Here is a 25,169-nt window from a genome sequence, read left to right as displayed (position 1 = left end):
GGGTATGAATGTGTTCAATGGCTTGTTCATGCTGATTTGATGAACATACCTGTTCCCCTCTGTAGATGACATATTCAGCATACGCCAGCCCATTGACACTTGGTCTACCGATGACTGAGTGATGTCCTGGAGGCGCATGGGCCATTTTCATGGTGCTGAATTGCAGAAAAGACTTTCCAAGGGTCACTCTACAGAAAAGCATTTGTCTAAAGGGAGAATGAAAACAAATATGTTCAAAACACTTTAAATCTCATTTTTAAAAAAATATTCATTTATTTATATCCTAAACGCTGACCCTCTTCAGGCACCCCGGCAGAATTCCTCCCAACACTTTAAATCTTAAAATGTAACTGTTAGGTTTATTAGCTTTTTATAGAAAATCTCATAGAGTGCAAGCTAACTGAAATGCTACTATCAAGTCTGTGTGTAGGAATGGGATCAAATGTGATCTACTGATTCACTACTTAGCAGTTACCAGGCTCAGGCTCAAGCTGAATCAACAGCTTCAGGCAGTTTTGGAGTAGCACAGGACCTCGTGTGAAAGTGTGCTATGTGCAAAATCCACACCTCAGAGAACTGAGCTTTCCCGTGGGCATACAGGACGGAAGGAGGGAGATGGGAGAGTATCCGGGATTAACACCCAGCTGTGTGAGTGTGTGTGAGTGTGTGTGTGTCTGTGTGTGTGAGTTTGTGTGTGTGTGTGTGTGTGTGTGAGTGTGTGTGTGTGTGAATGCTCAGAGGGAGGAGTGCAGCCTCATGTTGGCTTTGCCTCCTGCCTTGTTAGGGACAGTTTCTCTGATGAGCCTGCCCATGTGTAAGCAGACTGGCTGGCCTGAGAGCGCACCAGGTTCTCTGGAAAAGTTTAAGGCTCACAAGCCACTCATGCCGTGCACCTGGCTTTTATATAGATTATGGAGATTCAAACTTTGGTCATCATACTTGTGTGGCCAATGTTTTTACCCTGAGGCATCTCTCCAGATAAGATTCGGCTTCACTCATCATGGGTAAACCAAACAGTAAAATCTGGGATGACAGAGTAGTATAAGTGGATGAGGAACAAATATATCTAGATTAAATATATGACTGAAAACCTAATACCTAGCTGAAATTAGGACGGATGTTAAAAGTTGTACAAGGTTAAGAAAAACTGGCTGGGTGGAAATTATAAACTATAGCCACCAGTTTAAAACTGTTGGTATCTGTTTTTTATTTTTATTTCTGGTCCTGTTTTGGTTTTTCAAGACAGGGTTTCTCTGTGTAGTTCTGGCTGTCCTGGAACTCACTCTGTGGACCAGCCTGGCCTCAAATTCAAGAGATCCACCTGCTTCTGCCTCTGCCTTCTGAGTGCTGGGATTAAAAGTGTGCACTGCCACCGTGCCCGTCTGGCACCCGGCTTTCTAAGTATAATCTTACTAGACTAAAGCCATGCACTCATTTACATAGTTGCTTCTGTACTCCAAGGGCAGAAGTCTCTGACAAGGATGCATGGCTGCAAAGCCCAAGGTAAGTATTATCCAATCCTTTAAAAAAGTCGGCCCTTAAATGCAAATCAAAACAACCCTGAGATTTCACCTCACACCAGTGCGATTGGCTAAGATCAAAAACTCAGGTGACAGCAGATGCTGGCGAGGATGTGGAGAAAGAGGAACACTCCTCCATTGTTGGTGGGGTTGCAGACTGGTAAAACCATTCTGGAAATCAGTCTGGAGGTTCCTCAGAAAATTGGACATTGAACTGCCTGAGGATCCAGCTATACCTCTCTTGGGCATATACCCAAAAGATGCCTCAACATATAAAAGAGACACGTGCTCCACTATGTTCATCGCAGCCTTATTTATAACAGCCAGAAAATGGAAAGAACCCAGATGCCCTTCAACAGAGGAATGGATACAGAAAATGTGGTACATCTACACAATGGAATATTACTCAGCTATCAAAAACAACGAGTTTATGAAATTCGTAGGCAAATGGTTGGAACTGGAAAATATCATCCTGAGTGAGCTAACCCAATCACAGAAAGACATACATGGTATGCACTCATTGATAAGTGGCTATTAGCCCAAATGCTTGAATTACCCTAGATCCCTAGAACAAACGAAACTCAAGACGGATGATCAAAATGTGAATGCTTCACTCCTTCTTTAAATGAGGAAAAAAATACCCTTGGCAGGGAAGGGAGAGGCAAAGATTAAAACAGAGACTGAAGGAACACCCATTCAGAGCCTGCCCCACATGTGGCCCATACATATACAGCCACCCAATTAGACAAGATGGATGAAGCAAAGAAGTGCAGACCGACAGGAGCCGGATGTAGATCGCTCCTGAGAGACACAGCCAGAATACAGCAAATATAGAGGCGAATGCCAGCAGCAAACCACTGAACTGAGAATAGGTCCCCTATTGAAGGAATCAGAGAAAGAACTGGAAGAGCTTGAAGGGGCTCGAGACCCCAAAAGTACAACAATGCCAAGCAACCAGAGCTTCCAGGGACTAAGCCACTACCTAAAGACTATACATGGACTGACCCTGGACTCTGACCCCATAGGTAGCAATGAATGTCCTAGTAAGAGCACCAGTGGAAGGGGAAGCCCTGGGTCCTGCTAAGACTGAACCCCCAGTGAACTAGTCTATGGGGGGAGGGCGGCAATGGGGGGAGGGTTGGGAGGGGAACACCCATAAGGAAGGGGAGGGGGGAGGGGGATGTTTGCCCGGAAACCGGGAAAGGGAATAACACTCGAAATGTATATAAGAAATACTCAAGTTAATAAAAAAAAAAAAAAAAAAAAAAAAGTCGGCCCTTAAACACTTCATGTTTTAGCTATTTAATACAATTAGCCACACTGTAAATGTGAACAGTTTGTAGGGATGGAGTATGGCCTTTCTGCTATTACTGAGACCTGCTTAGCTGGCTGTTTTACTGGACGTCACTAGTGCTCCTCTGGGATAAAGACTTGCTATCTACTGTATTTTCTTGTAGGTCTCACCCTACATTATGAGTATACTTTATTTATTTTAAATCTTTATTTTTATTTTATATTGTATGACTCTTTTGCCTACATGTACGTATGTGCCTGATACCCAGAAAGGCCAGGAGGAGAGTCAGATTCCCTGACCTTGTACCTAGAGCTGCAGGTGGTGTGTGCCACCATGAGATTGCTGGAACTGAACCCAGGCTGTCTGCAAGAGCAACAAGTGCTGTTCCCTGCAGCGTGGCCCCCAAAGTGGCTTCTACAGCTCCATTGTTAACATCATGGCAGCAGTGTGCTGTCAGTAAGTAGATTTTGTCACTGTTCGTCTGTTATACCATACAATACTTGACCCGACAGGACTGGGCCTCCTGTTTCAGGGAGCAAACCTGGTCTGCAGGACCTACTGCGCCAGTGCATGAAGCAGCAAGTGCTGATGCCTCCCACTTGTGGTGTTCGTAGATGCAACAGCTAAGAAACACAGGGCGAACGCCTGAGGGGCAAATGTTGGCAAACACAAGGCAGGAGACAACAGAAGTCCACTCCTTTCCCCACTCGAGTATCACTGCTCTGATCCAGCAGTGTCTAGAGCTTCTCTGAAGGCATGCCACGCACTTGTTAATGGAGCCGTGGCCGGCTTGCTCTCCGTGCTCATCAGTGTGCTCTGCCTCCTTCCTGCTTCCCAGGGACATCCCTTGCCAGTGGCGTGCCGGCTGCATGCTTGTGCTCAGGCTCTAATTTCTAGGAGACGCTGGCCAGGATATAAACTCGTGTGTAATTTTACTGAGCACAACCCTCAGCTAGGCTCACTTTCTCGCTTGTCTTAGGTTTACTCTGACTCCACGGGAGGCATGCTAGACACCAGTGATCCTTAGGAATTTCTGTTTGTAACCACAGTGCTTTACATGGAGAACAGTTTCCTTCTGAGCGTACGGCATCCATCTTAGAACTGCGGATGACCAGTCTAAAAAATAATGCAACTGCAGATAAATTTACAGGCATTAGTTGTAAGGAATTTCAAGAGTACATGTTAAGTAAGCACACACACTGTTGCTGCTTTGGTAAATGGACATGGTACAAACTGCCATGGAGATGCTTGTGTGTGCATCTGTCTACAGCACTGCTCTCAATCCTAGAGAAGCTTTTGTGGGAGGCAGCCATCAAGGCAGCATTAAACTGGTCAGAGTCCGAGAGTCAGCAACTGTGTGTGCTCAGTCCTAAATGGGACACTGCCATCAACCAAAGCTCAGGGAACGTTGTGGAGGACGGGATGGGAAGAGAAGAACAGGCACACTGGGGGAGAGCTGTGACATCCTGCCCTATGGTAACATGGCCACAGTAGCCATGAGGTCACAGCAGCTATGGTCACTTGCACTGGATCAAGGCCATCTATACTCTGCATAGATGGGAGCAGGAGGCTGCACCCCTAGCGGAGAAGCTCCTGGCAACTGAGGGATGTTGGGAGAGGAAGTTTATTTCTTTGGGTGGGGGTGCGGGTATGGCAAGTCACCCACCCCCATTTGGAACCGCACACTCATGCATACTGCAGCAGCTCAAATGAGAGACTTGAAGGGGAGGGAAAGCACTGTTGGGTCAGGCCTAAGTGTAGGGACGTGGGGTGGACACAGTGTGTACATGTGTGACTGATGAAGAGTCAGTGCAAACAACTACTAAATCTCCAGTGAGAAAAGAAACGCTGCCTTCTCACTCGCTGCCATGTTACCTCCTCCAGCTTCTCAATGACAAAGTTCTACTTTCAAAAGCTGATACGCATGTTTGCTACTATTCTGAAGCTGGGCTTTCCAAGGGGATTGCTATACTCCTACAAACAAGCCACACGCTAGCCGCATCGGCGATGAAAGCTGACCCTAGTCTCTATGTTCAGGTGTGATGGTGGCTAGAAGGGCTCTGCACTACAGTGAGCACTAAGAGGGTCTGATGCATCTGATGGTTTCTGCATCTGCAATCCACAGAGCACACATGCGTGCCTGCCTGGTCTGGACCACTGAGACCAGTACCACAGTTCCTGCTCTAGGGCAACAACTCTCACTGCGGTCAAGGCAGGACACTCACCTGTGACATACGTAACATGACCTATCTTTGTGTGTGGGGCAGCCTGTTCCTCCTCCAATTCCATAAACATACTGATTGCTTTTGGAAGAGTTTTCGGCAAAGTAAATCCCAGCTCCAAACATCCCTCCAATGTATGCGTGCCGCTCATCAAACCCTTTATGAATAATGGCATTAATGAAAGGGGAACCTAAAAATACAAACATGGAAACATTAGTTGTGCAACACTTAGCCGTTTACTATTTTCACCAAGTACAGTAATGTTCACAAAGAAAAACAGAAATCAAAAAAACGCCCACAGGTGGCTCAACTTGGAACTTGAGTTTGCAAGCAAGTCCAGAAGTCATTTGCACGGCACATGCTTCGGGAAGTCTGTGTTAACATCAAAGCATTATTCAACCTAACATCACTAACCGCTCCCAGGCCTTTCCCACTCACTGCCCACGCACAGGCGGTGCTCACCGTGGAACAGCATGCGCTCATTGTGATGGTTGTGGTTCTCCTCAGACACCTCCTTTTGTCTGTGACAAAACCGCTCCCTCAGCTTCTTGTTTACAACTTTCTGAATCTTCATAAAGGACAAAAAATATTGTCATTAATTAAATGTACACTCTGATTTAAAATGACATGTAGTCTTCCCTTTGGTGGTGTGAGTTTTGGGGTTTTTTTTTTGATTGACACAGTATCTAAGTCACCATATCAGTGGAATTCAGTTAATATGCTTGTGACAGACATAGTTATTTAGTGTCTCCTTGCTGCTTTCTGTGCGCCCATGTGCCTGACCATGAATGTGAAGCCAGAATCGACACTGAGAATCTTGTTGTTATTCTCCACCTTATGTGAGGCTGGTCCCTCACTGAGCCTAGCTTTACTGCTGGCTAGACTAACTCATCAGCGAGGCTTTAGGAGCCCTCCCTCTCCCAGCGCTGAGATAATGGTGCATGCACACCACTCTGCCTGGGCTTAATGAGTGCTGGGGACTCTAACTCAGATCCCCAGAGTTTGCGTAGCACACACTTTATCCACTAAGCCAAACCAACCAGCCAGCCAACGTTCATGGCTGATTTTGATATACTGGTATAAATCCTATAAGTCAATTAAGAAAGGATTAAACCAGGTTTCAGCAGATGTAATTAACCTTCATGACAACCTCTCAAAAAGCAGGTAATGGCAACAATTTTTTTTTCTGTGATTTAAGAGATAAACTCGTTCTGATCTCATCAATGACAAATAGACTGACAGTCTGGGCCTTTAATAAATCCTACTTCCAAACAACTTAAAATGAAGTACTGCTGCTGAGGGTCCAAACTTGAGAACGCAATGGGTGGGGCAACCGTGGTGCCTGCTCCAGCCGCCTTTAGGAAGCGGCCCTCTGCTTGGGGCTTTGCTGTCTTATTGTGTTGTAGTTTCTGGCCCAGGATGGTCTTGAGGCTTAGAGGGTGTAGTGAAGAGAACAGCACTTGATCTTAGGACAACAGATAATTATCTTTCGCAATTTAAATTTTTTTCTTCTAAAATTCCTACAGTTCATTGTCTAGATTAATTTTGTGTTAACATTGCAATCTGACTTTCACCATAAAAATGTGCACACTTACTCGAATGACATTGTATCTGTTGAAGATGCCACCAGCATTCCCGCCATCTCTGTGCTCCCGAATAGTACTCTGCATCTGCAGAGCAAAGGGAAACAGTAACCCCATGAGAGGCAGCAGAGAGCATCCCTTCTGCTACCTCGGTAACGTCCTTCCGTCTGTCTCCCTGCTGAGTCTGAATCTCAATCAGGAGCTCACTACAAACTGATCGATAAATTTAACGAGTATTTGTGGTTGAGAAAATAGTCATAAATACTAATGAAAGCATTTTCTGATAAAATTTTGGAAGAGGTTTTTTTTTTTCTGTAAACACAACAGAGAAACTGAAAAAGATAGCACTTTAAAAATGTATAATCACTATTATGTTATGAAGAATGAGAAGTAGAAAGTCAAACTAAAATGACATTCAACTGATACCACATTAGATAAATGCTAAAATATTCTAAAAATATTCTTGTTCCATTTTATCTCAATAGTCTTTGGGATCTTGGTACATCAACTCCGGCAAAGGAAGTTAGTATACTTCACAATTAAACAGAATGACCTCTGAGCACTGCTAACTCTTCCACCCTCAAACTTTAATAATTATTATGGAAAAAAATGTAGTGCTTGGGCTCCAGGTAGAATACCTGCTGAGCATGTGCGAGGCCCTAGGTTTCTAGCAGCAGATCACAAAAATGCCTGAGTTTCTGACGCGTGGATTGAGCTCTACCATGGCTTCATCTGCAGGGATGTGCAGCCTGCATCAGAACTTACTATGGGGACAACTAGACAGTAAGACCCTCGAAGTCACGATGCCTTCCTGATAACCTAATACAAACTGAAACATTACTATGAACAGAGATGCTATGGGCATTAGTTAAAAAGTAAACAAAACAGAAAACCCTCAACTGCAAGCAAACCTGTTTCTGCTTGGTGTCTGTATAGCGATAGGATGAGGGAGGTAACTCACAATAATGGAGTTAGACATTGCATCAGGGGCAAGAAATATCAGCATTCAGCACAGGGGACATTTCTTCCTTTCTTAAAAAAAAAAAAAAGATTTGTTTATTTGTTTATGTGAGTCCACTGTCACCGTCTTCAGACACCAGGAGGAGGCTTCAGATCCCATTACAGATGGCTGTGAGGCTCCATGTGGTATCTAGGAATTGAACTCAGGACCTCTGGAAGAGCGGTCAGAGCTCCTAACCACTGCCCTCACAGGAGGGATTTCTATGCCATCTTTCACAAGGAGGCTCAAAGTAGTCCTATTATATGATGTTTGGAATAATTGTGATTATGGACATTAACTAAGATAGGCTTCTTTAATCATGTAGTCAACATCAGAAAGACGTGACAATCAGGCATATTACTAAAGAAACAATAATTATATAAACAAACAAACAAAAAACCTAGAAAGTGTATTCTATCTATGAGGCAAGATTCTTGTTCCGTATCAATCTTAGGTACATTTTACTGTATGAAAATGTTTTAAAAAGATTCTTACTTTCTTACTTATAAAATCTCTAGAACAAAAAGATGGAGCTATTCGACACACAGGCTTGTGTCGTGAGTGAAGCGTGTGTTGTTGCAGCCTGCGGTCACACGTAAGTGCTGCTGACTGAGGCTGAGTAGCGGGTCCCCGACCCCGTAACAAATAAGTTGAGTTCCTGCCTCTGGAAAACAGTCTTAACAGAACTTGGTCAAAGAAAAACGGTCTGAATCTGTCTGTTACCTCTTCTTCTACTGATTGGTATTCTTTATCTTCTGGAGCAAGATCTAGTAAAATAGTTCCCTGATTCACACAGTGAAAGGTCAGATACGGATTGGTTCCTGTAGACGAGAAAACAAACATAAAGCTCATGTCTGTGTCACTCAGTTCATGGAAACTTAACTGTACATAACCGACAGTTTAGAGCGGCCCACACTATTTTCAATCTCCACCTCAACATACAGTGTGAAAGCAAATATACCAAAGGCACGAGAAGAAAGAAGGGTTAAGGACTCAGCCCTTCCCATGAACCCTTTCCACACAGCACGGCTCAAAACAGGAACTGAACAAAATCATCATGAACATAGCTGATGTCTACACGAAAGAGAACACGAACCGAATTACAATGGAATGAGTTCTACACTACAGTAACTGCCCTCTAAACCTCTTTCAGGGATGGCTTGAAATGGTTACTGACATAACTTAGCTCTGTTAATTTCATAAGGTTGACTAAAATACATGTAAAACAAAAAAAGAGTCAAATTCAAAACCTTCAAAGTTTTGGTTGCCTATAGTTTTTTCAACTCCATAGATATACGTTCCTTCTCTTCTCTGCTCTATGGAAAGTGTGTCTAACAAGGAGATGTACAGAAAATATGGAAGTAAGAGAAGAGGCCTGTGGCAGTGAAGGACAATGGTTGAACCTGAGAGCAGAAGGAGAGCTCAAGATAAGGCAAGACTGGCCAAGCTGAGAGAAACCATGGAGTAAGTGCCTGATTTTATCCAGAAAGCACTTAACCTGCTGGAGGGTTAAGAGCAGGATTAGAGGTTGATAGGCATGTGCTGGAGTCCTCTGGAGGCTGTGGAGAAGGCAGGGAGGGAGGTGAAGGTCCAGGTTGTAGACTCTGAGGCCCAGGAGAGGGAGAGACTGGGTTAGGTGAAAGCAGAGGAAAGGACAAAGTACAAAGATTTGAGAGAAGTGTAGCAGAGGGAGGATCTCAGACTTGTCCAGCTAGTACAAGTGAGTAACTGAAGCGAGGGAGGAGAGAACACTGTACCAGTTACCTGCATGTGCTCTGGGGTTAGACTACCCAAGCCCCACATCCGGTCTGATATTTCTTCATTAAGTTCTGAAAACAACTTTTCCCCCAAACAGCTTACCTTGTTGTCCACCTAAGAGTCTTTCAACGCCCTTGATTAACTTGTGGCGGTGTCCATAGGCATTGATGCCTATTTCTTTCAGTTCTTCATGACCCATATCGGCCAGCACATCTAACGTGATCTGAAAACGAAAGCAAACTTAACTAAATCTGTGCCGGCTTGGGAGGACGAGCACTCCTGTGCCGTCTAGGGGCTGCAATTACAAGTCTGACGAACAGCTTCCTTTTCTAAGCACCACCTTCAAGCAGCCTAAGAAGACCAGTGGCCTCCTAGTTCAGTAATGGCCTCTGGCACTTGTTTGGAGCAGACGATCCCTGTGATGGGAAGACAGGTGACCACTGCCACGTCTCTCTGGCTGCCATTCTGTCATCTTTTGTGTGTCTCCAGATACACAGATCAGCAGCTTGAAAATGGGAAAACCCCAAATTCTGTACCGTGTGGGTAGGAGAAAGGAATGGCAGAGGGAGGGGGAACATTTTAATCTGTCACCACAGTGTGGCAAAAGTAAGATGAGAACTTCCCAGTACTGGGAAAGGAGCAAGCCAGGAGTACTGCCGTGGCTTCAGGAGGCGGGCTGGTTTATCAGTTTAGGTCACAGGCCATTCTATGAGAGATAAAGAAATCTCAATGTACAGAAAAGGAGAGATGGTTTTTAAGTTCATAAATACCAGGTTAGTGATGCTTGCTGACAACACTCGGCTGATGTCTGTACAGATTGTGACTCTGCCTCCACCCAGTGGCAAAGCTCTGACATCACCTCATGTCCAGAGGATGGCACTGGTAGTTTCCTCAGGGCAGAAAATGGTCCTGGGGCAAACACATGCCTATTGCCCTGGGTTATTTTCTTTCTTTGGAAAACTGAAATATCCTTTATAGACATTGTTTTTCTAACTCATTCAAAATTTAAAAAAAAATCACTTTCTTAGTCCTTACACTTAAAGTGACAGTTTCGAGCCGGAGCTTTGATTTTTCCTGTCAAAAGGAAACACTGCACGATGAGCAGCATCGTCCATGCAAGGACCACACTGCTCATTCTCTGAGGTAATTTAGCATATTACTTTAAGTGGCCATTGAAGAAATAATTGTTTCATGGTACAAGATCTGTAAGTCACTTCTAATCACCCAAAGAAGTTTTCAACAGAGCTTTAAAAAGACAGCAACATGGAAATAATCATCTTTGAAATAGAACAGTTTACAAAATAGTTCTTAGTCAGACCTGATTTTAATGTAACTGTAAGCCATGCTGCCGATACCGTCTTCTTCTAGATATTTTATATTTCAGTTTAAATATGAATATTGACAATAAAAACACAGCCTCGTGTATGTGAGGTAACCAGGTTACATACATCAAAAGCTTTCTAATTGACATACAGCAGTGCAGAGCTGAAGGGTGTCAGAGTCAGGCTAGAAGACAAAACAAAACCCCAAGGGATTTCTAATCATGTCTAGAGAAGAAATAAAGACAGTTTTAATATATAGACTTCCAATCACAACACGAATGTAAAATCCTCACCCAAGCCCCTGCCCCAGCAGAGGAACCCTGAGTTACTACACTTCCGCTCACAGAGCAGGGCTCAGGGAGCCAGGCTCCTCCCTGGTGTGGAGAGCAGTCTCTAAAATGGCTGCTGGAGATCTTCAGTCTCTAGCATTTGTGTTCTAAATTAAAGGCCCTTCCCTTTGGGTGTGGGCTACACTTACTGAGTAGTTAACTAATGTGATATAGTGGAAATGACAGGATAGTGCTTCCCCCTTATATTTAATTATTTATTATTTTTATGCCTCTACTGACTTATCTGGTGGAAACAGAGAATATATTTGGTATTTGGAGGAAACCACAAGCTTGTTCCCCAAGTTCTTTTCTTTGGGAGAAGGGAGTTACTCATATCTAACGTACATTAATATAAAATAATAAAGTCTATTCATCTATCAGCTAAAAACGGTTCTGCATATAGAGTAAGGGCTATGTCTATAGGGTCGCCTCCTGCCCCTAAGAGTTGCTTGTTTGCCTGGCCTGTGAAGAGAAAATTAACTACTGTAAGTGAAAAGGCCTTTTTCCCTTGGGGTGGTGGCAGTGGTGACTTTGTAACCGTATTTACAATGAATTTGTTGGGCCCAAGCACTACAACTTGAAATAAAATGGATATGGTTACTTTCTGTGAAAATCCAAGTCATAGCAGTTGAACTCCATAAATTATAATGTAAACCCAATTTTCCTTTCCCATGAACAAAGCATTCTAGGTAGGAAGCTACACTATGAGTGTGAGGAGACGCTATGCAGTGCTACAGTTAAGTAGACAGGATCCTGACGTTTCTCTATGAAGCATCTATGGAAGAGGACGACTCAGACTTCTGAGAAGAGAACTGTGATGGTGGAGCTGAGGATATGATGCACTCAAGTCTTCTAGGGGAAGAAATAAAAGAATTGCCTCCCGCCTCACTGGGACAGTAGTATTAGCAGGCAGGAACAGAGGCAGCAGAATACAGTACACCAGGAGTCTGAGCAAACACACCCAGAGCAGGATTAAGTAGACACAGAGATGGATCACATTACCAGACTGCTACAGAATGTTTATGACAGAAAAGAAAATTCTAAAGGCATGCTGTGGAAGAGTTAAGTAGCTTAGGATTTTATACCTGAAGACTACAGATAACATCTGCACTCGAAATAATAAATAAACTTAATTGTCTGCTCAATGGCCCAAAAGACAGTTAAAATAGGTCAATATATAGAAAGGCACACCACTATCTAGAGGAGAGGGGCTACACCAGGTAATATGCGTTAACTGCAACAGTTAACATCTTGATTATGAAAAGGATATACAAATTATTTTGGACAAAAGAAAAATCAATGGGACATTGATTTACTCGGAAGAAAACCAGTAAAAAAGAACAATAAAAGTGATAAGAGGTTAAGCTGACTGAAGGCTGACTCATAAACTCCTAAGTCAACAGCATGAGCACAGGCACAGGTCAGCTTCTGACCAAGAGGATTCACAACAGGAAGCAGAGCGAAGAAGCTCTCAACAGGAGGTGGCCCTTGTGAACCTGAGGTTTTGACTTATTAATCAAGGTGTGAATGAATTTCACAATTCCTGCGGACATGAGCCAGAATGAAGGGGTACATATGTGACATATGTGTCACTACAAAGCCTCAGTTGACAGTGTTCTCACAGGAGATCTCTAGTCAGAGGATGATGGAGACAGGGAGAGAAGCTCTGACAGTGGCGTGTAACATTTTCACTACAAGTGAAGATCCGTGCGATGCCGTAACAAAGCAGGACGTAAGAACATACTTCAAACAGACAGACTGGACATGCGGCAGCCTGCAGAACAGTGTAAGTCACAGAATAGAGAGTACACACAATGAAGAAAACAAACTGTCGATAACTGGATGGCTGAAAAGCTGGAAAAGTACATGAGTGTTTACCTGCTCTGTTTCAAAGATGTCCCGAAGGTGCTCAAGGCCAAGGCTTTTAAGGAATTGGCTGATATTCATGTCAAGACCCGCAACTAAAACAAAAACATTAAAATCTGTTAGAAGTTTCTAATTCTATGGAAGGTCCATATTTACGTATAACCCTATTTTTGACACTTGCCTGTACAGATGATTTCACGTGACATAAACTAATATCAGACATGTCAATTTAAATCAGGCCCTTCCAAGTCATTCTGAACTTTATCTCTAGTTTAGTAATGCTACTTAACATTAATTCTGATACACATAGAATAAAGAACTGAAATACAGATGTATATATAATATACAGTGAATATACTTTCTAACATAGCTTTACATAATTTAATTTAAAACATTTGTGTTAGTTTTGTGTATGTTTTTATGCATGAGTATATGCATGTTGAGTGTCTCCCTGGAAGCCAGGAGAGTAATTGGGTTATTATATGAGGCTGGAGTGAAAGCCGTTGTGAGCTAACCAGTATGGGTGCTGGGGACTAAACCAGGTCCTCTGTAACAGCAGTGCCTAGGCTCCAGACCCTATCTGATAGAATTAGTACTTTTAATGAATTAAAAGGAAAAAGTGGGCTGGAGAGATGGCTCAGTGGTTAAAAGCACTGACTGCTCTTCCAAAGGTCCTGAGTTCAACTCCCAGCAACCACATGGTGGCTCACAACCATCTGTAATGGGATCTGATGCCCTCTTCTGGTGTGTTTTAAGACAATGACAGTGTACGGTGTACTTACATAAAACAAATAAATCTTAAAAAAGAAAGAAAGAAAAGAGTACCAATTATTGTTTTAATTTATTCTTTTTAAGAATTATTTTTATTTATTTCTGTATGTATAATATAAGTCGAGGTCAGAGGTCAATTTTGCGTATCTTCCTATCTATCTATCTATCTATCTATCTATCTATCTATCTATCTATCTATCTAATCCATCCATCCATCCATCCATCCATCCATCCATCCATCATCTACCTCCCTCCCTCCCCACCTATCTTGAGGGACAGCATCTCACTGGATCTAGCGCTCACTTAGCAAGTTCCAGTACTTTCCCTTCCCAGTCCCTTCCCCTTCGCCCTCTCATTCCCCAACTCTGTCTCCCTGTCTTTGATAGGGCCTCACGATGTATTCCTGGATGTCTTTGAACCAAAAAGTTTAGAGAGAGGCTATGGTTAAGCCTTCAATAATAAAAAAGAAAAAAGTAACTAAAATAAGTACAAACGTTTCGGGATATACGTACCTTCTCCTTCCTTCCTTTCTGCACCCGCAGCACCATCCCCCGCATTGGAGGCTCCTCCTACAGCCAGCTCTGCTAACGGGCCAGTGAGGTTATCTATGCTGCTGGCAGCAGAGAGGCAGGACGGGGTGGACGCTGGTGAGATCAGAGAGGCACTAACTACAGTTGCCTGAGGTTTAAAACAGGTAGGTAAGGCCTCAGGGGGCATGGCATCTATCAGCAAAGCTCGGATGTCATCAGCCTACAATGATTAAAGAAAACAGAAAAACCATTAATAATGCTAAGTTTTTCACTAAGTACCAAGTGTTTTGTAAATGTTTCCTCTAAGACTACCAGGCATAGACAATGACAGTGATTTTGGTATCGGATGCTGAGTAATGGCTGTAAGAGTCAGACAACAGGCAGTGAAAGCTAGAGGAGGCTGACTACACACGGGCCATCATGGAGGTACAAAAGTGAGACTGCGTGGGTCTAACAAGATTTCCAGGAAGAGTGCCAGCTCGTTCAAATGAACTGCCAGTTGAGCCCTGGAAGGGAGTGTCATGCCTGCGGTCCTAGTGAACAATGACTACCACTGCAACAAGGACTTACCGTTGCCAGGTCTAAAGGTGTCTGACCCTCCTGGTTCTTCATGGTTGGGTCTGCGCCATGTGCTAGGAGTAGGGCACACAACTGTGTCCTCCCCTTCTGGGCTGCTTCGTGGAGGGGAGTGAAGGCCCACTTATCCGTTGCGTTTACACACGTGTTGTACTTTATCAGTAATGCTGCTATATCAACATGCTGAGAAAATCAAGAGAACAGGGAAGCTTAGGAAGAAAGCCACCCAGCAGACTTTCGTCAACTATCCTTGCTACTATTTAACCATTCCTTCTAGGCTCATGTTCTCATCCTTAATAGAAACTTCTCCTTAAAAACAAGCAAGCACAACCCTCTACTGTGTTTTGGACTCGTTTCCTCCACAACTATTTTCTGTCCCTCTAGGCTGGGTTTCATGTAGCTCAGGCTGGCCCCAAACTACTTATTTCAAAAGTAAAGATCATTAATTCCGCCCCCGGTACATGCTGATGAAGACAGGAGGAGAGCTGCACAGAACAACTAGGAGTCCTCTGAGAACAGGCTTTAAGATTCTCTGGATTATAAGACTATTATAAAACTAATTTGCAGTTTGTGTTTACTTCTAACATGAAAACTATCTATGATTATATCAAATCACTTTCAAAACAACCAACCAAACAAAAACCCCAAAGTTATCTTCTTTATTCAAAGGATGTTTCAGGAAAAGCAACTTCTGCTCAGTCCAAAAGCATGTGATAATTTGAAGCTATTCCTCAGATGATATTACAAGTTACTTAAACTGTGCTTCCTGCATTTTATTAAGAGGAACACAATTTAGTAGACTAATTTGCATAGACTTCCAAAATTAGTCCAAAAAAAGCTATAGTTTATATATAAATATATGTGGGCGTATAAATGACCTGTGTGTCCCAGTGAGCAGTGTTAAACTGTCTTCATATTGAATATCCAGTGTCTTTAGTGAAACCAATTACATGCTTGCTAAATTGGCTGGCAAATGTCTTATAGACCCCTGAAGAGGAAGAAGTGTTACTGAAACAGGGTCAAACACAACTAATTCTTAAGCTTTCATCTCTGTAAGTAGCTATACCCCTGGAGTAAATAACAGTAACTGAAATGCACAAGTGAGCTGCAGCTTAGAGGACTGGGTGAGGAGGCCGAGAGCGGGGCCGACGGTCCTGGAGAAAGGCACTGAGCACTGCAAGTGACAGCACTTGAATAAAGCGAGGACTGGATTATAAACAGGTGGGTAATAGGAGAGAGCACGGGCTACACTAACACCATCTGAGTGCGTGTGCGATCTACTGTAACAATAGCACGAAATCTTCAGATATAATCGACATTTTAGGGAAAACGCTGCAAAATGAGAAAATGGAGAAAGAAAACCCACCTGCCAAATGATAGATTCTTATATAAAATCACATGCTTTTGGTAAGGAATAAATATCAGTACTTTTATATGTATTAATATCACAGAAATTAGCTGTCCTCTGTATGTAAGGTTAAGAAGCGATACCTAAACATACAATAGAAAGGGTGCTAAGCAGAATAAGGCTCTTTATTATAAAGGAAATTTCCCATGAAACCTGTAGCTTTTGTTTAAGCTTCTTAAATAACCTAATTGTTTCTCCATTTGAAAAGAATGAGGTGGCTTTTCATTTTTTTAAAGTTACAGATCCAAAGAGCAGACTAAGCTCAAACTTGTGGTTGGATAAGAGTGTAACAATGAAAGAGAGTAGGAAAATGCTCTCTACTCTTTTCCTCATTTGCAGACAGAAATGGAAAGCAGGGACTGTGGATTCCTACAAAGTAGGTTTGTATGCAAATGAACAGTGGGAGGAGCCACTATAGCACCTGAGAGCCTGGTAAGCAGGAACTGTGGTCTGGGATTTTATAGTCAGAGAGGGCTACGTACAAAGGCAGAAAGCAGGAACGAACACCCTTCACATTTTACTATTTCTACTGCGAAGCATCAGGCCCGAGGGCCGAGGTTCCTCCCATTTCTGACAAACGGCACAAAGGCACTCCCACTCCTGTTGAACAGGGTTTAGTGCCTGGAAAGATGGCTTTGCACTTTTACTTGGCAGCTTACTCTCTCACCAAAGGCTATTAAATTGTGTGCAAACTGCTTAACCACTTGGCCTGCCACTTTTAAGATTCTAGAGATAAATGTAAGCAGCTACAAAGTTTCTAAAATCTATCCGAGGTAGAGGTGAGATTTAAACGTGACCCCCGACACACTGATTATTGTGTGTGCAAAGACACAGGACGCTTGCGAAAGCTTATCAAGAAGAACTCTCTATACGGAAGGTATGACAAAGCTTGTAAAGATGACCAAAGCGCACTCAACCATGCTTAGGTTAGCAATCTGTTCCTCAGCATGCAGTCCATGACTAGTAGAGTTTTGAATGCCAGGGAAGGCTTCTCAACGTTCACGGTGACGTGCTTACCCCATAAGACGCTGCGTTGTGGAGTGGAATTAAACCTCCTTTGTCCTGGGCGTTCACATCAGCGCCGCGCTCTAGCAGGTACTCGGCTACTTCCAGGTTATTATAGCCCGCTGTCAGAGTAAAACAGGACAGGCAGGTCAAGAGAACAGGTACAACTTCCGGGTTATTGTAGCCCGCTGTCAGAGTAAAACAGGACAGGCAGGTCAAGAGAACAGGTACAACTTCCGGGTTATTGTAGCCCGCTGTCAGAGTAAAACAGGACAGGCAGGTCAAGAGAACAGGCACAACTTCCGGGTTATTGTAGCCCGCTGTCAGAGTAAAACAGGACAGGCAGGTCAAGAGAACAGGTACAACTTCCGGGTTATTGTAGCCCGCTGTCAGAGTAAAACAGGACAGGCAGGTCAAGAGAACAGGTACAACTTCCGGGTTATTGTAGCCCGCTGTCAGAGTAAAACAGGACAGGCAGGTCAAGAGAACAGGTACAACTTCCGGGTTATTGTAGCCCGCTGTCAGAGTAAAACAGGACAGGCAGGTCAAGAGAACAGGTACAACTTCCGGGTTATTGTAGCCCGCTGTCAGAGTAAAACAGGACAGGCAGGTCAAGAGAACAGGCACAACTTCCGGGTTATTGTAGCCCGCTGTCAGAGTAAAACAGGACAGGCAGGTCAAGAGAACAGGCACAACTTCCGGGTTATTGTAGCCCGCTGTCAGAGTAAAACAGGACAGGCAGGTCAAGAGAACAGGCACAACTTCCGGGTTATTGTAGCCCGCTGTCAGAGTAAAACAGGACAGGCAGGTCAAGAGAACAGGTACAACTTCCGGGTTATTATAGCCCGCTGTCAGAGTAAAACAGGACAGGCAGGTCAAGAGAACAGGTACAACTTCCGGGTTATTGTAGCCCGCTGTCAGAGTAAAACAGGACAGGCAGGTCAAGAGAACAGGTACAACTTCCGGGTTATTGTAGCCCGCTGTCAGAGTAAAACAGGACAGGCAGGTCAAGAGAACAGGCACAACTTCCGGGTTATTGTAGCCCGCTGTCAGAGTAAAACAGGACAGGCAGGTCAAGAGAACAGGTACAACTTCCGGGTTATTGTAGCCCGCTGTCAGAGTAAAACAGGACAGGCAGGTCAAGAGAACAGGTACAACTTCCGGGTTATTATAGCCCACTGTCAGAGTAAAACAGGACAGGCAGGTCAAGAGAACAGGTACAACTTCCGGGTTATTGTAGCCCGCTGTCAGAGTAAAACAGGACAGGCAGGTCAAGAGAACAGGTACAACTTCCGGGTTATTGTAGCCCGCTGTCAGAGTAAAACAGGACAGGCAGGTCAAGAGAACAGGTACAACTTCCGGGTTATTGTAGCCCGCTGTCAGAGTAAAACAGGACAGGCAGGTCAAGAGAACAGGTACAACTTCCGGGTTATTATAGCCCGCTGTCAGAGTAAAACAGGACAGGCAGGTCAAGAGAACAGGTACAACTTCCGGGTTATGGTAGCCCGCTGTCAGAGTAAAACAGGACAGGCAGGTCAAGAGAACAGGTACAACTCACACGCAGACAGGAAAGACTGGGGAAATTAAGATTTTATTTTGTCTTCAGAAGCTAATACTAACTTCATATAGTTTAGTCTTTACCACGTGCCAGCTGCTCTCACAGGCCCCGTAGGCCCAGAGTGTGCATTTGAAGATCTTAGGACAGTCTGCAGGGCTGATCCTCTCGGCTGACCATTTGAGTTCTGGGACTTGAACACAGGCTGTAATGCTTGCTGGCAAGCACTATTACCTGTTGGGCTATCTCACTGCAAGCCAAGTGGCTAAGCATCTGCTATCAGTTTACTGGTGTCTAACTGAAGGGACAGCGCGATTACACAGTAGAGCTTACCTGCCAGGTGGAGAGGAGTTGAGTTTCTGCCCTGGGTGTCTCGGCAGTTGATGTTCTCTGGAGTACAAAGCTTCTGCACTCTGGCCAGGCAGCCCTTCTTGGCAGCATCCAACAGGGCAGCATCCCCCCTCAGTAGGTCCTGAATATCTGTGTCTCCTTCTTTGACCAGATCTAGGGGTGTGTTTCCATCTCTGTTCTTCTTAGTTGGATCTGCTCCATGCTGTAAAGACAAACCGAATGTGCAGGTGTGTTTGCAAGTAGTCGGGCAGCACAAACGGAATTCACTTCATTTACTCCAAACCTTCATTCAGCTGGAAGGAAATCTATTCTATATCCACTTTGAAAACAGGGATCTAAATCTGCTTTCTTTTGCAATTGGGAGGATAGTGAGCATCTTCTGCTTTTCTGTGACAAACTTTTCCCAAGACTTGAAGTTGTCTTTGAAAACCTCTTATTTCTTATAATGGTCTAGACGTTAATTTGGCCAGACTTTAGTCGCACCCGCCCCCCCCCCCCCACACACACAGAGGAGAGAGAGAGAGAGAGAGAGAGAGAGAGAGAGAGAGAGAGAGAGAGAATGTGTGTGTTTTAATGATAAAACTAGGGCCTCACACTTGGTAGCTAACCACTCCACCACTTAATTATGAGTTATGAATTATGAATTATGGCTCCAACTCAAACTGGAGAAAGGTATTTAGGCAGCATCATGAGAAAGGAAAAAAGGAATATACACAGAAAGAAAAATAATTACTGAATTCTAAATGGCATCAGTTAAAAAAAATCAGATAGTTTAAAAGTGTATTTCATGATGTATAAATATACTTAAAAAAAAAAAAAACTACCTTGGTTTAAAATTAGCTATACCTGTAAGCCAAGTTTTACTATAGACCTGATACAGAGAGCTGTTGACCTACTGTGGAAATTAAAAATGATGTAAGCTAGCGAGGTGTGGTGCACACCTTTAATCCCAGCATTTCTGGGGGCAGATCTGGAGTCAGGCAGATCTGAGTTCCAGGACAGCCAAAACTGTTACACAGCGAGACTTTCTCTTAAAAAATGAATGAAGAAACAAACAAACAAAGCACAATATTAAAATTAGATAATGGATTCAATGGCTCACAGGTGATTTTAGAAAACTATCTAGTGGTAATACTTGCCATATGTATTTATGGTATTATGGCATTAAATAAAATATAATCTGGACTTACATAGACAATACTTTTTCTCTGGTTAAGAAAAGATGAGAATCTACAGATGTATTAAGAGATGAGTTAACAGTACTATTAGTTATGACAGCAGCAATGTAACCGTCCCTCAAAGAGCAACCTGATGGAGAAGCTCCTACAGCCATTTTCCTCTAATGCTAATGCTACATTAGATAAACCATGTGAAGTAAACCAACTCTTCCCAAAACCTTCTTTGGTGACATGACCTCACTGAGTCAATTCTGAAAGACCTGTCAGAAACTAAGCAGAGACAGCCTTCTTAGCACTTGTTTCCCATAGATTACAATAGATTAGTTTTCGAAAGCAGTAACTAAACCCAGACAGGTGTTTCTTATCTACATACTTTTTTTTTTCCTTTTTTTTTTTTTTCGGAGCTGGGGAGCGAACCCAGGGCCTTGTGCTTGCTAGGCAAGCGCTCTACCACTGAGCTAAATCCCCAACCCCATATCTACATACTTTTAGAAGGAGTTTGCAGATCTCATATTTTCCCTTGGCTGCGGCTTCATGGAGAGGGGTAAATTTCCACAAGTCCGCCACGTTGACAGAAGCCCCGTGCCTCACCAAGAGCTCAGCTACCTCGTAGTGTCCATAGGAGCAGGCATTGTGAAGGGGAACCAAGCCCCTAAACAAAAGAAAAATAGTCACAAAACAAATATTTCAGTTTAAATAGTTTCTTACAATGCTGGTGCATGCTTATAATCTTAGTACTTAGGAGGTAAAGGTGGGAGAGAGCTCAAGATCATCCTCAGCTGGAGAGGGAATCAAAGCCACCTCACCAACTCAAATATCACCATGAAAACACAAATCCCCAAACCCTTTCAAGCCTTCTATCACAGCAATTACTAAACTTGAAACACAATATATATATATTTTTTATTTATTTTTACCGATCTATCTACTCCTCTCTCTCTCTCTCTCTCACACACACACACACACACACACACACTCACACACACACACCACCCACCCACACCCACACACCACATCACACATAGAATAAAATACCATACTTTTTTTTGGTAGCACTAGGATTGAAAGCCAGGGTTTCATGTTGGTGGCACTCTACCACTGGTTGACACACTCAGACTTTTCAATTTAAATATAGGTTTTCCTAAACTCATTTCATAAACCAAGCAGGCACTGAGTTCAAACCCTACTGCCTCAGCCTCGCAAGTGGCTGGGACCTCAGGCCTGCTTAATACAATCTTTTCAATTCTTACTTGCACCCTAGCAATGTAAAGCCCTGTATATTACAAAGTATCGAAACGAATAATTAACCAATCTGCTTTTTATCATCTTTCAGATTTCCATGATTTGTATTTTTACTAATTGAAAATGGCCAGTTTACTTATGATACACAATATAAAATAATGTAATATATATTACATAAAATATAGAATACATTATACTTATTCAGTTGCCACTTGTTTTAGTTATTTTTAAGTTCATAATGATTTAATAGTTTCTCTGTATTACTTAAATATTGAGATAAAAGGAATGAATTCACACCAGGCATAGCAGTGCACGCCTTTAATCCCAGAATTAAGGAGGCAGAGACAGGAAGGTATTTCTGAGTTTGTAGCCATCCTGATCTACATAGCAAGTTTCATGCCAGCCAGAGGTATAGAGGGAGACCTTTGTCTCAAACAAACCAAACTCCATCCCTGTTCTTCCTAAAAAAGAAGAGAATCATCAAGGAAAATAAAATTCAATTATAAATTCTACTCAGCTAAGAAAATCTAGACCCCTCATCTTCTGAGGAAACTCCCTCAGATGACTAGTTTTCAAATGAAAGCAGTTGACATTCTAAAAGGTAGCACAAAAAGACACCCTCTCAAGAGCCATGCACCAAAGGATCAGTGTAAGGTGATTTAGGACATGTAAAACCAACCAGATATGTGGTGACTATTTAGAGATTAGTGCCATCTAAAACGCAGGCTTTATGATGAAATGTGCTGGTATAACTAGATCACATTAGCATCACTGGCTGCCCTCCAGTGCATTACAGTTCTCTGAAACAGCCACTGCCAGGGTTCTCAACCCTCATGTGTGGCACACTGCTTGAGAAAGATGAACATGCGACAGTTCCCGAAGCCTGAGCTGCAGTTATTTACGGCGCTATGCTGAGTAAGAGCACAGACCAGGCCGCCTCATCTGAGCAGGTGTTAAAGTCACTCAGGATACAGAAATTGATTTTGGTTAAAATACTCTTCTTAGATTTGCAAGTAGCTGCTTTAAAAATTTTACCTGGTTTGTCAAGTAATTCATCTAATATAAAAATATAGACAATTTAAACTAGCAGAAACAAAATTATATTTCTATTAATAATGGTGATTCTGGGATGAACTGAATTTCTTCTTGGCAGAATTTTTTTAATGGCAAAAAATATAAGGATGAGAAGATGAACAGTAAATGACAAATTACATAAAAATATTCACAAATTAAACAAAATTCTATACACAGGCATGAAAAGGATGCACCAAACCGAGAGACATACTGCAAGAACAGGTAAAGTCCAAAGCAAACTGGAGCACCGTCCTCACCCAAGGACCACGCAGTGCAAATGCAGAGGTGCCAAGAAACACGCCTATAACCCAAGTGATTGACAGGTGCTGTACACAACCCCAGATAGAGATGGACAATTACACTTCATGTTGTGTCTTTAGGGGGTGGAATGAAGAGAATCTTTAATTTCAATATATATGTTTATTTAATTATAATTTAATGAATTATGTATATTATTTTAATGAGAAAAGCATCTACAACACCAATGTTTAAAAAAGCAGTATGTCATTTGTAAATTTTTTGTTCTAAAGTACGCCGGGACTTGAACACGTACCCTTTGTCTTTGGCATGGACATCAGCTCCATGATGTAGAAGGTACTCGACGACAGACACACGGTTGTAGCCTGCAGCGAAGTGTAAGGGAGTGGAATGGCGGCCCTCCAGATCTCTGCAGTTCACATTCTGCGGGCTGCACAGTTGCTTTTATGGAGTACGCACAGACAGAGACAGAGACACCATTAACAATCATTCATAGACTTTGCTCTAAAACTGGGCAACATCTGAGATTACTGTAATGATGCAGTAAATATTCTCCACAGATGAGATGTATAAAAATCAGCACCATAGCCAGACACAGTGAGGCACAGCTAAAAGCCCTGAGCTGGAGAAGGTGAGGGAGGACGACCTCCAGTCTGGGGCCAGAGTGGGTTATACCGTGAGTCTGAGGACAGTCTGGGCCACACGGTGTTTCAGAAAGCCCTAAAGGAGAATCCACATCATGTCTGGCATTACTGTGACAACATGTATGCACAGAGGAATTTAGTCTTTGTTGGACACCCTAGACCAGTCCCTAATCTAACCAAAATCCAAAGGCAGCAAATGAAGCTTCCTGTCTTTTCTGTGTCCATCTCCCTGCCTGAGAATCCTCACAGATTTATCCTGTGGTACACTTAGCTGGTCTTTGCTCAAGACCAACCAGAGTTGACTATAGGGAACTAAAGAGAGTTCCTGTCTCCTTGATTGTAGGTCAAGAAACAGTTGCTCTCAAGGCCTCACAATTTCTTGATTCGGTTCATTCCTTGCTGAATGTCAGAACAATTTCATATCCTGTTTTTCGAATTTTAAAATACAGAGAAGTGGGGAGGAAAAGGAGGAGAAGAAGAGTATCACTCTTAAGAGTACATGCTATCCCAGAACTCATAGCAATCCTCATGCCTCAGCTTTCCAAGGGAATAAAAGGCACGAGCTACTACACCCAGCTAACTTCTAATTGTTAGCCTTTGAGGAAAAAAAATATACCAGACCTAATTCTCAATTTGCACATCTTCTTTGGACACTGACACTCTACTGTTTCTTTTCCGGTGAATGCATTGCTTAGTGACCTGCGTGCCAACAGATGACAGTGAATCTGTGTGGGGCAGTCAGATGGCGCACAGAGTGACGGCACACCTGCCAGGCCCAGCAGCTTGCACGTGGTAGGAGGAGAAAGCTAATTCCAGAAAGTCGCCCTTCGGCTTTACATATGCACCACGGCACATGTGCACATATGCACGTGCACGTGAACACACACACACAGAGCATATTTCATTACATTATATGCAATAAAAATGTGTGTATCTTATTTTCTTATGGTTTAGGTGCTATAAGGGACATAACGGGGAAAAAAATCTTGGTCGTACTCTTTTATCTGTATATACCCTGCCCATTATTTGTAAATCTTTAAAAAAAAATGTTTGTTTTTAGGTAGTTTTGTTTAAATCCATCAAAATGAAGTGGGGCAGCAGGAATCCAATAGTAAATGATGCAGGCGCTAATTTACCTTCACAGTTTCCAAGTCACCAGCTTTCGATGCCTCTAAGAGTCGATAGTCCACATCAGAAGTGCGGATAGGAGTACTCTCTGCGTGAAAGGAAGGAAAGATTACTAACGTAAACACACTCTAACACAGAGGAACACCTTTATCCCCCACTCTAGTTACCCCATGCTCGGGTTAAGGACCACTTTGAAGGGGAGTGAGGAAAGCTCCAACCAGGAGACCAAAAATAGCTCCAGACTTTCCCATGCCCGTCTAACTGGGAGACAGGACAGCAAGGTTAAATGTGACACATTAAGGTGGGTTGTTGCAGTTACATGCTTAAAGCCATGTATTTTAATTGTTCAATACTGGTCTTTTAAAGAAGAGGTTCAACATACTCATATTAAATGTGGCCGTCAGAAGGTCACACAGCAGTACGAGATCAGGACCATAGACTCGGGCTCCATGTAGACTTTGGAGGACACTTCATATTTCTGGTATTTTTATCTATTATTAGTGGCCGGAGTACACGCACCATGACATGCAGATGGAGGCCAGAAAACAGCTCTCA

At 43.0% G+C, this 25,169-nt stretch overlaps 2 protein-coding genes across 2 annotated transcripts in view; both read right to left on the bottom strand.

Moving 5' to 3' along the window:
* Positions 1–25,169, bottom strand: part of Erich1 (glutamate-rich 1) — a gene marked incomplete at its 5' end in the record, with an annotated part of 52,793,804 nt that overhangs the window by 18,191,050 nt on the left and 34,577,585 nt on the right.
* The window catches only part of Tnks (tankyrase), a 146,573-nt gene that overhangs the window by 4,636 nt on the left and 116,768 nt on the right, over positions 1–25,169 (bottom strand). The window contains 14 exon segments of one of the 2 annotated variants that reach the window (NM_001106084.2): positions 50–206; positions 5,040–5,226; positions 5,499–5,604; positions 6,632–6,706; positions 8,343–8,440; positions 9,480–9,600; positions 12,907–12,989; positions 14,178–14,415; positions 14,766–14,954; positions 17,197–17,306; positions 19,073–19,292; positions 20,755–20,920; positions 23,138–23,283; positions 24,623–24,702. In NM_001106084.2, the coding sequence (NP_001099554.2) occupies positions 50–206; positions 5,040–5,226; positions 5,499–5,604; positions 6,632–6,706; positions 8,343–8,440; positions 9,480–9,600; positions 12,907–12,989; positions 14,178–14,415; positions 14,766–14,954; positions 17,197–17,306; positions 19,073–19,292; positions 20,755–20,920; positions 23,138–23,283; positions 24,623–24,702 (1,976 nt within the window). 2 annotated transcript variants of the gene reach the window in all.

This window comes from Rattus norvegicus, chromosome 16, assembly GCF_021556685.1.
Source record: "Rattus norvegicus strain SHRSP/BbbUtx chromosome 16, alternate assembly SHRSP_T2T, whole genome shotgun sequence".
NCBI classification, from domain to species: domain Eukaryota; kingdom Metazoa; phylum Chordata; class Mammalia; order Rodentia; family Muridae; genus Rattus; species Rattus norvegicus.
Note: the sequence above shows the minus strand (reverse complement) of the source record. Positions and strands in the feature narration are given on the sequence as shown.